The following is an 11,639-nucleotide window of genomic DNA, read 5'->3' on the forward strand; positions in this document are numbered from 1 at the left end:
TTGCAACTCCAAAGGGCAGCAGCAGCTACTCTTCCGGGATTTATTATAGAATCCCCCCCCATAGTCCTTGCCAAGGCAACAGACTTACTTACTGTCCTGAGGGTTTATTCTACTTTGCGATCCCCCGTTAACCCTCTCCCCACACCCGCAGCCCAGCCCTCCCTCCGTTACCTCCAAGCGTGTATACACCCATTTAAAGATGCCTAGCCATAAGCAGCACTACTTCTTCCTTGGGTTAATTATTAAGGACCCCATTAGTTCCTGCCAAGCAGCAGCTACTCTCCTGGGCGTTTATCTTGTGATCCCATTATTAGTTCGTCCTGCAAGGCTAAAGCGTACTTGCCTTTCCTGGACGCATCCAGCTCAAGCGATATAAGGCTGTTCTTATACATGTTAAAAACACAACATATAGAATAGACATTCAATAACGATTTACAACATTGAGCATATAAAGGTGATGTGCGCTCACGCCTCAACTCTACTAGCCATTATCTAGAAGCACAAAATCCATGTTGTACCTGTGTGTGTGCTATCTCTAAGTGCGTTTTATGTATAGTCATGATGTTCCGATATCCACTTCTCTGTGTGTGGTCATCTGCAAGCGAGTTCCCTGTCTGTGTCCAACAAGCGTGTACTTAATATCTGTTATTAAACATCTGTTCTACTCCCCTGAGCGTCAGTTAACTCATGTGAATAGAGTTCATCAACGTTATAGTCATATGGCTTCATCATGTTAGGTAACTTGAACTGGTGCACCTCCAATAGTTGTCTGTCTCGTTGCCCCCTTAAAATCACGGGACTCTGAAGAGACCTCTTAGTGAGAAAAGTTCTCTTTGGGGGTTACCTGCTAGAGATAGGTGGTGTCTGAGCTCGTTGAAGCCAGTAGTTCAAAAGACATTCTCGCGAGCATTCAAACATGTTCAAATATCCTGCCCTTCACAAGATTCCAATTATACAAAGATCATCTAGTTGGATTGATCCCCAGTATCGATCTCTCCTCCTATATCTATTCGAACCAGGTAGTAGCCCTCCTGACTAGATTTGCCTCATTATTTAAATTATCTAACCTCATCTCTCTGATGCTACATCCAAGGAGGTCCCAGCCTGCTGCCTGCGTTGTTCCTTCCTGAAGGTCCCTCTGTAGTGCTGCTAGCATATCCGACCCCCACGACTGAATCACTATTGCCTAGGTGCTCACACAAACTAATGTAAGCTCACCTGTGGACCTCCCTGTTGATGTGGATCGTTTATGAAGAACAGTGCCTGCCGTAGAACATAAGGCCTGCCTATAGGAACCTGCATACTTGTGATAGTGTTGTTAAGAAGGATCTGAAACCATAGTGCCAAGTCAACTAGCGACAGCTCCTTCCTTGACAGTGTTGGGTATACCTACAAGGCTGAAAAACTAGCACTGTAGACCTGCCTTCTGCCTTAGATGTTGTTAAGAAGAGTAAACGTATCACCGCAGGAACTAATGGGGATCCATAATAAACCCCAGGAAGAGTAGCTGCTGCCTTGGCAGGAACTAATGGGGATCCATAATAAACCCCAACTTGATTTGAACAATCTTGGAGACTGTCACACACAGTTGACCCATACAGTGCCTTCAGAGTATTTATACCCCTAGACTTATTTCACATTTTGTTGTGTTACAGCCTGAATTTCAAAATTGATTAAATATGTTTCTCACCCATTTACACACAATACCCCATAATGACAAAGTGAAAACATGTTTTTAGAAATGTTTGCTAATTTATTGAGAATGAAATACAGAACTATCTAATTTTCATAAGTATTCACAGCCCTCTCTCTGGGTCTCTAAGAGTGATTACAGCTGGGTGTTTCTGGGTCTCTAAAAGTGATTACAGCTGGGTGTTTCTGGGTCTCTAAGAGTGATTACAGTGTGTGTTTCTGAGTGTTTCTGGGTAAGTCTCTAAGAGCTTTTCACACCTGAATTGCACAATATTTGCACGTGATTATTTTTGGTAAAATCTTCAAATCTCTCGGTTCAAGTGCTCCAACTCCGCTTTACGTTGAATTAGTCCTTTTGTAAGTTTTTCCTTGGTAAGCCATTCTTCAAGCTCTGTCAAGTTGGTTGTTGATCATTGCTAAACAGACATTTTCAAGTCACAGATTTTCAAGCAGATGTCGCCCTTTCCCGCAGTCAAATGACCTAGTGGCCTCATGGGTGGAATGTTATAATATTTTAAACATTTCAATAATTAATCACTTTTCTTTTTTATGCCACAAATCCGGTGTTTCAATGTCAAACGATTTTGTTATATTTCAGTCTTCTGTGATGTATATGAAGTGTAATACTGGGATGGAAACTCCAAATGTAATACATTTCAACTCTATATCTGACATGGTACAGGTGTCTTCTTTTTGTTAAGCCCATAACCATGTGTGTTTTGTTTTAAAGTAGATTTGTTTAAGACTACCAATAAAACACTGTGACYCTGATTTAGCCCACTGCAGTAAAAGGTTAAGTCAAAACTGTAACTAGGCCACTCAGGAACATTCAATGTCGTCTCGGTGTTCTTGGTTATTGTCCTGCTGAAAGGTGAATTTGTCTCCCAGTTTTTTCCCAGGTTGTCTAGGAATTTGTCTGTGTTTGGCTCTATTCAGTTTCTTCTTATCCTAAAAAAAAAGTCCTYGCCAATGACAAGCATACCAATAACATGATGCAACCACCACCATGCTTGAAAATATGAAGAGAGGTACTCAGTGATGTGTTTTCCCCAAACATAACACTTTGTACTCAGGACAGAAAGTTAATTTCTTTGCCACATTTTTTGCAGTTTTACTTTAGTGTCTTGTTGCAAACAGGATACATGTTTTGGAATATTTTTATTCTGTACAGGCTTCCTTCTTTTCACTCTGTCATTTAGGTTAGTATTGTGGAGTAACTACAATGTTGTTGATCCATCCTCAGTTTTCTCCTATCACAGCCATTAAACTCTGTAACTGTTTTAAAGTCACCATTGGCCTCATAGTGAAATCCCTCATCATCATCATCACAGGCCTACATACCATCATCATATCACAGGCTTACATACATCATCATATCACAGGCTACATACATCATCATCAAGGCTACAATATCTCCATCATGCACAGGCCTAATACGGATCGGAAGGCTACATTGACTCTGTTTTATCATCCACAGGCCTACATACCATCACTCATGACGGCTACATACCATCATCAACAGGACTAAACATACTCAATCACCATCAACGGCCGTACATACCCATCATCATTCACAGGCCTAATACCGTGCATCAGTATCGATATCTCAAGTACACATCACAGGCCTAATGCACATCTGGCATGGCATTGCTACATACCATCATACACGGCTAGCACATACGCATTCTCCATATCTATCCAAGGCTATAGCCACATACGCACAGGCCTCCATATCATCACAGCTAGGTACATACCAGTACAGGCCACATAACCATCACATACAGGCTACATACTCATTCATCACAGGACCTACATAAATCATCATCACAGGCCTACATCATCCTCATCATACAGGCCTACAATACATCAATCATCACAGGCCTACATCCATCACTCATCACAGGCCTACATACCTCATCTACAGGCTACATACATACAGGCCTACATACAATCATCATCACAAGGCCTACATACCATCATATACAGGCCTACATACCTCCATCATCACAGGCCTACATACCATACAAGGCCTCATACATCATCATCAGGCTACATACATCACGGCCATAACTCCATATCACGGCCTACATACCATCACAGGCCCTACATCATCACCAGGCCTACACTCCATCATCAAGCTACATACCATCACAGGCCTACATACCTCCATCATCACAGGCTACATACATCACAGGCTACATACTCCATCATCAAGGCCTAATACACATCACAGGCACTACATAGCCGGCTCATCACAGCTACATACATCACAGGCCCTACATCCTATCATACATCAGGCCTCATACTCATCATAAGGCTACATACCATCATACATAAAGGCTACATACTCATCATCACAGGCTACATACAATCAAAGGCTACATACCTCCATCATCACAGGCCTACATACCTCACATAGGTAGGCTACATACTCCATCATCACAGGCCAAATACCATCATATCAGCTAACAGCTACACTACCTCGCATTTCATCATCAGAGGCTACATACATCACAGGCCTAATAACCTCCATCATCACAGGCTACATACATCACGCCTATCCATCATCTATCAAGGCTACATACTCCAGTCATCACAGGGCCGTACATACCTCCATCATCACCACCATCTTGATGCTGTAATGTCTATGTTTGATCCACACTGTTCTTCTGATAACCCAGTTGTCTCATGACCTCACTGCAGTAGTCTTCCACTTGGGAGATCTGCTCAATGTTTAACCGCTCTCTCCATGCGAAGATGGCTTCCTTAGCGTCTCTGGACGATATTACAAACGGTTTGTCTGAGGAGTAGCCGTGGCCGTGGGTCATGTTCAACACGAACTTATCCATGGCAGGAAAGGAGGAGAGTTTGGAGAAGCTGTAGAGTCTCTTGAGTTCCTCCATGGGGTGCAGAACCAAGTCCTCGTAGAGGATCTTGATGTAATTCCTCTTCACCCAGGGGGGCGCGTTCATCATGAGCATCATATCATTCAGCCAGTTGTCACATATTAGCTCCATTGCGCTAGAGACATAATTCTCTGCCCGGTTCCCCCGGTTGTTTGGCACCAGTAAACGCTTGTATTTCTCCGTATGTTTTTTACTCCTCAGTACCTGTATGCTCTCCTTGACCAGAGCTTGTTTCGATTTCAGTCGTGAATTGTGCACTGCCCGCGGGTCTCTAAACAACTGAATGATCTGGAGATTTAAAGCGGGATCTCTCATTAACGGGACGAGAACACCGAGGTCCAGAACCCGCACACCTTTGATTACCACGACGCGGTACTTCTTGCACTCCCTCTCCAACTCTTTGATATCCTTCCTTGGACACTTTCCACAGACGTCTTCTTGGACTAATCCCACTTCGTTTCTCTTGTACGCCTCGCATAGAGGTTCCGAGCAGATCACTTTGTTCTTTCTCCATCCAAATATAAAAGACGTGGTGATATTTTGGCTCCCTGTGTACAGTTTTAAAACTGAGAAGTCGCATCGTAATAACGACTTCATCATATCCCGCACGGCTCCTTGCAGACTGGCCGCGTCTCCTGGGTAGAGAGCCTGCCATATATGCCACATGGGCTCGTAGAGGTAAAACACATCGGGGTGTTGATTGAATAACTCCCCTAAGAACGATGACCCCGTCCTCCATGTAGCATGTAAATAAACGTGTATTTTAGACTGGCTCCTGTTGACTACCGTCTCTTCCACKGTATCCGTAGTGTTGCTGAACTTGTCCCCGTTATTCCACATATCGAGGTCGGGGCACCTCGGCTGTTGCTTGCCATGTTTAATATACCCTGATTTACTCCTGTGGTCCAGCATATACGGAATTAACAGAAGTAACACGGAATATCCTAGAATTAAAATGAAGTATTTCTTCTGTAGCCTCCTTTTCATTTCCCTCTCTCACAGATAGACAGGTCTGTTGTTGTTCGGTTCGGTGCCGCTCTACGAAGACTGAGGCCAGCAGGCGGAAAGAGTTGAACAAGAAATGTCTTAGACACGCCCATTCAAATGACTCAATAAAAGCCACAGTCACAGGTTCAAAATAAAAGCCCAGTTATATAGTTTCAGTCTAGTGTGCATTCATGTAGCCTTTTAAAAAAAAAGTTTTAAATAAAACGTTTCGTTGAATCATATTTATGTATAGCTAGGCTTATATAGATGTTTCTATGTCCATTTTGAGTTTTATATCAAAGGGACTGAATACTTATGGAAAATAAGGTATTTCTTTTTTTTTTCTTCCAAAGACCTGTTTTGTTTTCGCTTTGTCATTATGGGGTATTGTGTGTAGATTGATGAGGGGAAATGTAATTTAATCAATTTTAGAATAAGTCTGTATCAAAATGTGGAAAGAGTTGTATAGGCCGTCATTGTAAATAAAAATTGGTTCTGAACTGACTTGCCTAGTTAAATAACGGTGCCATTTTTTTTTTAAGTCAAGCGGTCTGAAAACTTTCCGAATGCCCTGTACTGGTGAAAAACACACACATCCCTGCAAAGGAAAAACTGTTCTCCATCGAAAGCCAACTGAAAACTGAGAAATAACCTTAGTTCAGTTTTTATTCTAACAATTGGTTCCCATGGTGAATAATACAATAGCAATTGGTAGGACACATGAAAGGAAACATCAAAGAGTTTACCGGAATCTCTCAACTAAAAATACTTGCATTTCAATTACATGTATTTGTAGTTCTAATGACATTTAGTGGGATTCTAAATTCAAATCTAAGGGGCTTTTATACAACTTATATTTTTTTTAAACAAGCAACTTATAAACTGCACACACACCAAAAACCCTGTTGCTTTGACAAGAGTCAATAAATCCCTAGTATCGATCAGGTTGTAGGCCTATGTGCTCTTGAAACTAACGCAACAGAAAAAAAAAACACATGGAAACTGGGTCCGTGTGCTTATGGATAATTCAAATGTCCTTTCATCTCGGCAAGGGCAAACAAGAGGAAATGAATAAAAAAATGCCTATTTTTCCTTTTGTCAATTTCAACGCCAATAAATGGTCTAATGCAAAATGCTTTGATTTCCCACTTTTGCACCTACCTCTAAATGTGAGTGGCAGACAAAATATAAAAACAACTGGATTCTTCTATTTCCAAGTAATAATTCATTTATTTTTTCATGTGTTCAAATTCGAAATACCAAAAACAAGTTGTTTTATTTTTAAGTTGGAAGATATCATATTGCCGAAAACAAAAAAATCACTCATCGGTAGATAATGATCATAGAAAATAACGAATCGGTTCCATTTCTCATTACTGGTGATGTGGGTTGGGCTAAATCTATAGTCTTGTATCGTTGGTCAAACGCATATCCTGTTCCAACCTAGCCTTCAAAATAAGAGTTGAGTGTGTGTTGCGCGACTTTGTGTCTGTTACAAAATGCATACTTGTGTTCTTTCGAGAGTACATCTGCTAAGAAAAGTCAGCGAAATCTTTAAATGAACAATGGCAAGTGATAACAATCAAGCATCCTAGAAAACTGCAAAAAAGGTTCATGAAATCTATAATTTGCTAGTAACAGATGACATTCATCTCTGAAACTCACATAGATAAAACCTTTGATGATACAGTGGTAGCAATACATGGTTATAACATCTAGAAAAGACAGAAATGCCAACGGTGGAGGTGTTGCGGTCTATATTCAGAACCACATTCCTGTAAAGCTTAGAGACGATATAATGTTAAATACTGTTGAAGTAATRTGKCTACAGGTTMATCTGCCTCACCTAAAGCCCATTCTGGTGGGAAGCTGCTATAGACCACCAAGTGATAACAGTCAGTATCTGGATAACGTGTGAAATGGTTGATAATGTATGTGATATCAACAGAGAGGTATACTTTCTGGGTGATTTAAATATTGACTAGCTTTCATCAGGCTGCCCACTCAAGAGAAAGCTTCAAACTGTAACTAGTACCTGCAACCTGGTTCAGGTTATCAGTCAACCTACCAGGGTATTTACAAACAGCACAGGAATGAAATCATCCACATGTATTGATCACATCTTTACTAATGCTGCAGAAATCTGGTCTAAAGCAGTMTCTAAATCCATCGGATATAGGAGCCAGTTACTAATAAACACGCACCCATTAAGAAAATGACTGTAAAAACGTTTAAATCCCTGTGGTTGATGAGGAATTGAACAATTGTATGGTTGAGAGGGATGAGGTTAAAGGAATGGCAAATAAGTCTGGCTGCACAAACAACTGGCAAACGTACTGCACATTGAGAAATCATGTGACTAAACTAAACAAAAAGAAGAGGAAACGATACTAAATGTCACCTGTTAAATGGGATACTTCACAGGCTGTAACTACTCATAGTTATATCATGATGTTCATTAGAGTTGTCATCTGTTAAATGGGATACTTCATGATCACAGGCTGTAACTACTCATAGTTATATCATGATGTTCATTAGAGTTGTGACCTGTTAAATGGGATACTTCATGATCACAGGCTGTAACTACTCATGGTTATATAATGATGTTCATTAGAGTTGTCATCTGTTAAATGGGATACTTCACGCTCACAGGCTGTAACTACTCAGAGCAGATATGGATAACGGTTCTGTAAACATAATCTCTTGGAATATAAATGGTTGTGGTAGCCAAGTGAAGAGGAAAAGATTTGGACATATTTAAAATCAAAACAGGCGGATAATGTGTTCATACAGGAATCACATTTAACAGATAGAAGCACTGACATTTAGAGGAGGCTGGGATGCAGTAGTTTATCAGATCATTTAGAGGAGGCTGGGTTGCAGTAGTTTACTCAGATCAATTTAGGAGGAGCTAGGGTTGCAGTAGTTTTAGAATGCCATTTAGGGTAGGCTGGGTTTGCAGTAGTTTAACCACAGATCATTTAGAGGAGGCGGGTTGGGCAGTATGTTCAGATCTTAGAGGAGGCTGGGTGCGGTAGTTTTACCACAGATTCATTTAGATGGTAGGCTGGGTTGGTCAGTTAGTTTATCAGATCATTTATGAGGAGGCTGGGTTGCAGTATGTTTATCATAGATCATTTAGTAGGAGGCTGGTTGCAGTAGTTTTAGTCACAGATCATTTAGAAGAGAGGCTGGTGCATAGTTTAATTTCAAAATCATTTAGAGGAGGCTGGGATTGCAGTAAGTTTATCAACAGATATCATTTAGAAGAGGGCTGGGTTGCAGTAGACTTAAAACGTTTCAGATCATTTAGAGGAGACTGGGATGCAGTAGGTTTATCAGATCAATTTAGAGGAGGCTTCGGGGTTGCAGTAGTTTATCAGATCATTTAGAACGGAGCTGGGGTTTGCAGATAAGTTTATCAGATCATTTTAGAGGAGGCGGGTTAAGTAGTTTACCCAACAGAATCATCTTTAGAAGGCAGGCTGGGTTGCAAGTATTGTTTAACTCGACAGATCATTTAGAAGGAGGCTGGGTTGCAGTAGTTTAATTACAAGATCATTAGAGGAGGCTGAGGTGTCGCAAGTAGTTTATAAGATCATTTAGAGGAAGGCTGGGTGTCGCAGTAGTTTATTACATGTCTATAGAGGAGGCTGGGGCTTGCAGTAGGTTTTATCACGATCATTTAGAAGGAGGCTGGGTTGCAAGTGGTTTATCAATGTAGAGAGGCTTGGGTTGCAGGTAGTTTTATTAACAGTTCATTTAGGAGGAGGTGCTTGGGTTGCAGTAGTTTATCAGATCATTTAGAAGGAGCTTGGGTTCAGTGTAGTTTACCAGATCATGTTAGAGGACGGCTGGGTTGCAGTAGTCGCCAATCAGATCATTAGAGGAGCTGGGGTTGCAGTAGTTTATCAGATCACTTACCAGAGGCAGCGCCTGGTTCATAAGTTGTAATTAGCAGTTAATTTTAAAGAGGAGGCTGGGGTTGTCAGTAATGATTATCACAGTCATTAGAGGAGGCTGGGTAGCGTAGTTTATCCAGAATCATATTAGAGGAGGCTGGGATTGCAGTAGTTATCAGATACATCTTGAGGGCTGATGCAACATAGTGTTTACCACAATTCCTTAGAGGAGGCTGGGTTGCAAGTAGGATTTATCAGCAGTCATTTTAGAGGAGGCCCTGGGTATGCACGTAGTTTTATCAGATCATTTAGAGGAGGCTGCGGTTGCAGTAAGTTTACCAAACAGATATCATTTAGAGGAGGCTGGGTTTGCAGTAGTTTTATCAGATCATTTAAGGAGGAGGCTGGAATGCAGTAGTTATATCAAGATCAGTCATTTAGGATGCGAGGCTGGGTTGGCAGTAGTTTATCTACAGATCAATGGGAGGCTGGGTTGCAGTAAGTTTATCGACTAGATCATTTATGAGGAGGCTGGGTGCTAGTTATCCTAGTCAATAAGAGTAGGCTTGGCAATTGCAGTAGTTTATAACAGATCGATTTCGAGGACGCTGGATGCAGTCAGTGATTTATCAGATCATTTAGAGGAGGCTGGGTTGCAGTAGTTTATCAAGATCATTTAGAGGAGGCTGGGTTTGCAGTAGTTTATCAGATCATTTAAGAGGAGGCTGGGTTGCAGTAGTTTATCAGATCATTTAGGAGGTAGGCTGGGTTGCAGTAGTTTATCAGATGCATTTAGAGGAGGACTGGGATGCAGTAGTTGATCAGATCATGTTAGAGGAGGCTGGGTTGTAGTAGTTTATCAGATAGTTTTAGGGAGGCTGGTTGCAGTAAGTTTATTACAGATCATATAGAGAGCCCCGGCCTGCAGTACGCATGTTTATCACAGATCATTGTTAGAAGGAGGCTGGGTTTGCAGTATTTACCAGTTCATTTAGAGGAGGCTGGGTTGCAGTAGTTTACCAGCAGATCAATTTAGAGGGGTGGGCGTTTTCAAGATATGACTGGTTGGCAGTAGTTTATTCAATTACCCCCTCATTTACGAAGGAGGGCCTGGGTTGGCAGTAGTTAACAATCCTAAGAGCCCAGGTTATCACAATATAGAGGGAGGCTGGGTTGCAGTAGTTTAACACCAATCATGAATGTAGCATATCCCATTTAAGTAGTTTTGAGCGACATGTTGGGTTGCCAGTAGTTTTTCACCTTAGATATTTTAGAGGAAGGCCTGGGTGGGTGTTGATAGTCACGATCATTGTAGAGGAGGCTGGGTTGCAGTAGTTTATTACCCAGTTCATCATTTAGAGGAGGCTGGGTTGGCAAGTAGTCTTATCACGATCGATTTAGAGGAGGCTGGGTTGCAAGCTAGTTTTTAACCAAACCATTTAGAGGAGGGCTGGGTTGCAGTAGTTAATCAGATCATTTAGAGGAGGCTGGGTTGTGCAGTATTTAATCAGATCATTTAGAGAGGCTGGGTTGCAAGTAAGTTGGTTAGGGTAAACTTAGGATTCATTTAGTAAGAGGAACGACTGGAAAATGGCAGTACGTTATATATCAGATACATTTAAGACAGGAGGCCTGTGGTTTGCAAAAGTAGCGTTATTAATACAGAAATCAATATTAGAGGAGGACTGAAGTTGCAAGTGAAAAGTCTTATACCAGATCAATTTAGAAGGAGGGACCTGGGCTTGGCCAGTACTGTCTTTCACTACAGATCCAAATCATCTTAGAAGAGGCTGGGTTTGCAGTAGTAACTTATCAGGATCATTTAGAGAGGAGGGCTGGGATGCGAGTAGTATTATCAAGAGTACATTATATAAGAAGGAAGGCTAGGGATTGATAAGTAGTTATAATCAGGATATATATAGAAGGAGAGGGCGTAGGGTTGCAGTAGTTTATGTACAAGAATCATTTAGAGGAGGCTGTGGATTGCAGAGTAGTTTAAACCACCGACAACCACAGAATCATTTAGAGGAGGGACTGGGTGCAGTTAGTATTATATACACGATCATATTAGAGAGCAGGTCTCGCGCGCATTGACAAGTAAATGATATTGCATATCAAGATCATCATTAAGAGGCGAGGCTGGCTATGCACC

The 11,639-nt window shown here is 41.4% G+C and overlaps 1 protein-coding gene across 4 annotated transcripts; it reads right to left on the minus strand.

Moving 5' to 3' along the window:
• Positions 1 to 3,574: 3,574 nt before the first annotated feature.
• Positions 3,575 to 5,676, minus strand: chst7 (carbohydrate (N-acetylglucosamine 6-O) sulfotransferase 7). Of its 4 annotated transcripts, none has more exons than XR_002895890.2 (3): positions 4,304 to 5,676; positions 3,839 to 3,856; positions 3,575 to 3,605 (listed from the first exon to the last, which is right to left on the minus strand). XR_002895890.2 is itself a non-coding variant. In XM_024145234.2 (2 exons), the coding sequence occupies exon 1, from the start codon at positions 5,583 to 5,585 to the stop codon at positions 4,338 to 4,340; it is 1,248 nt and encodes a 415-aa protein (XP_024001002.1). In that variant the 5' UTR covers positions 5,586 to 5,676; the 3' UTR covers positions 3,831 to 3,856; positions 4,304 to 4,337. The 4 variants fall into 4 exon arrangements, 2 of the variants coding, with proteins under 2 accessions (XP_024001002.1, XP_070298361.1); XR_011479110.1 differs by lacking the exons at positions 3,575 to 3,605; positions 3,839 to 3,856 and adding exons at positions 3,675 to 3,704; positions 3,777 to 3,795 and having other exon boundaries at positions 4,297 to 5,676; XM_024145234.2 differs by lacking the exon at positions 3,575 to 3,605 and having other exon boundaries at positions 3,831 to 3,856.
• Positions 5,677 to 11,639: the final 5,963 nt, after the last annotated feature.

Source organism: Salvelinus sp. IW2-2015, unplaced genomic scaffold (assembly GCF_002910315.2).
Source record: "Salvelinus sp. IW2-2015 unplaced genomic scaffold, ASM291031v2 Un_scaffold7290, whole genome shotgun sequence".
In the NCBI taxonomy this organism is placed as follows: Eukaryota; Metazoa; Chordata; class Actinopteri; order Salmoniformes; family Salmonidae; genus Salvelinus; species Salvelinus sp. IW2-2015.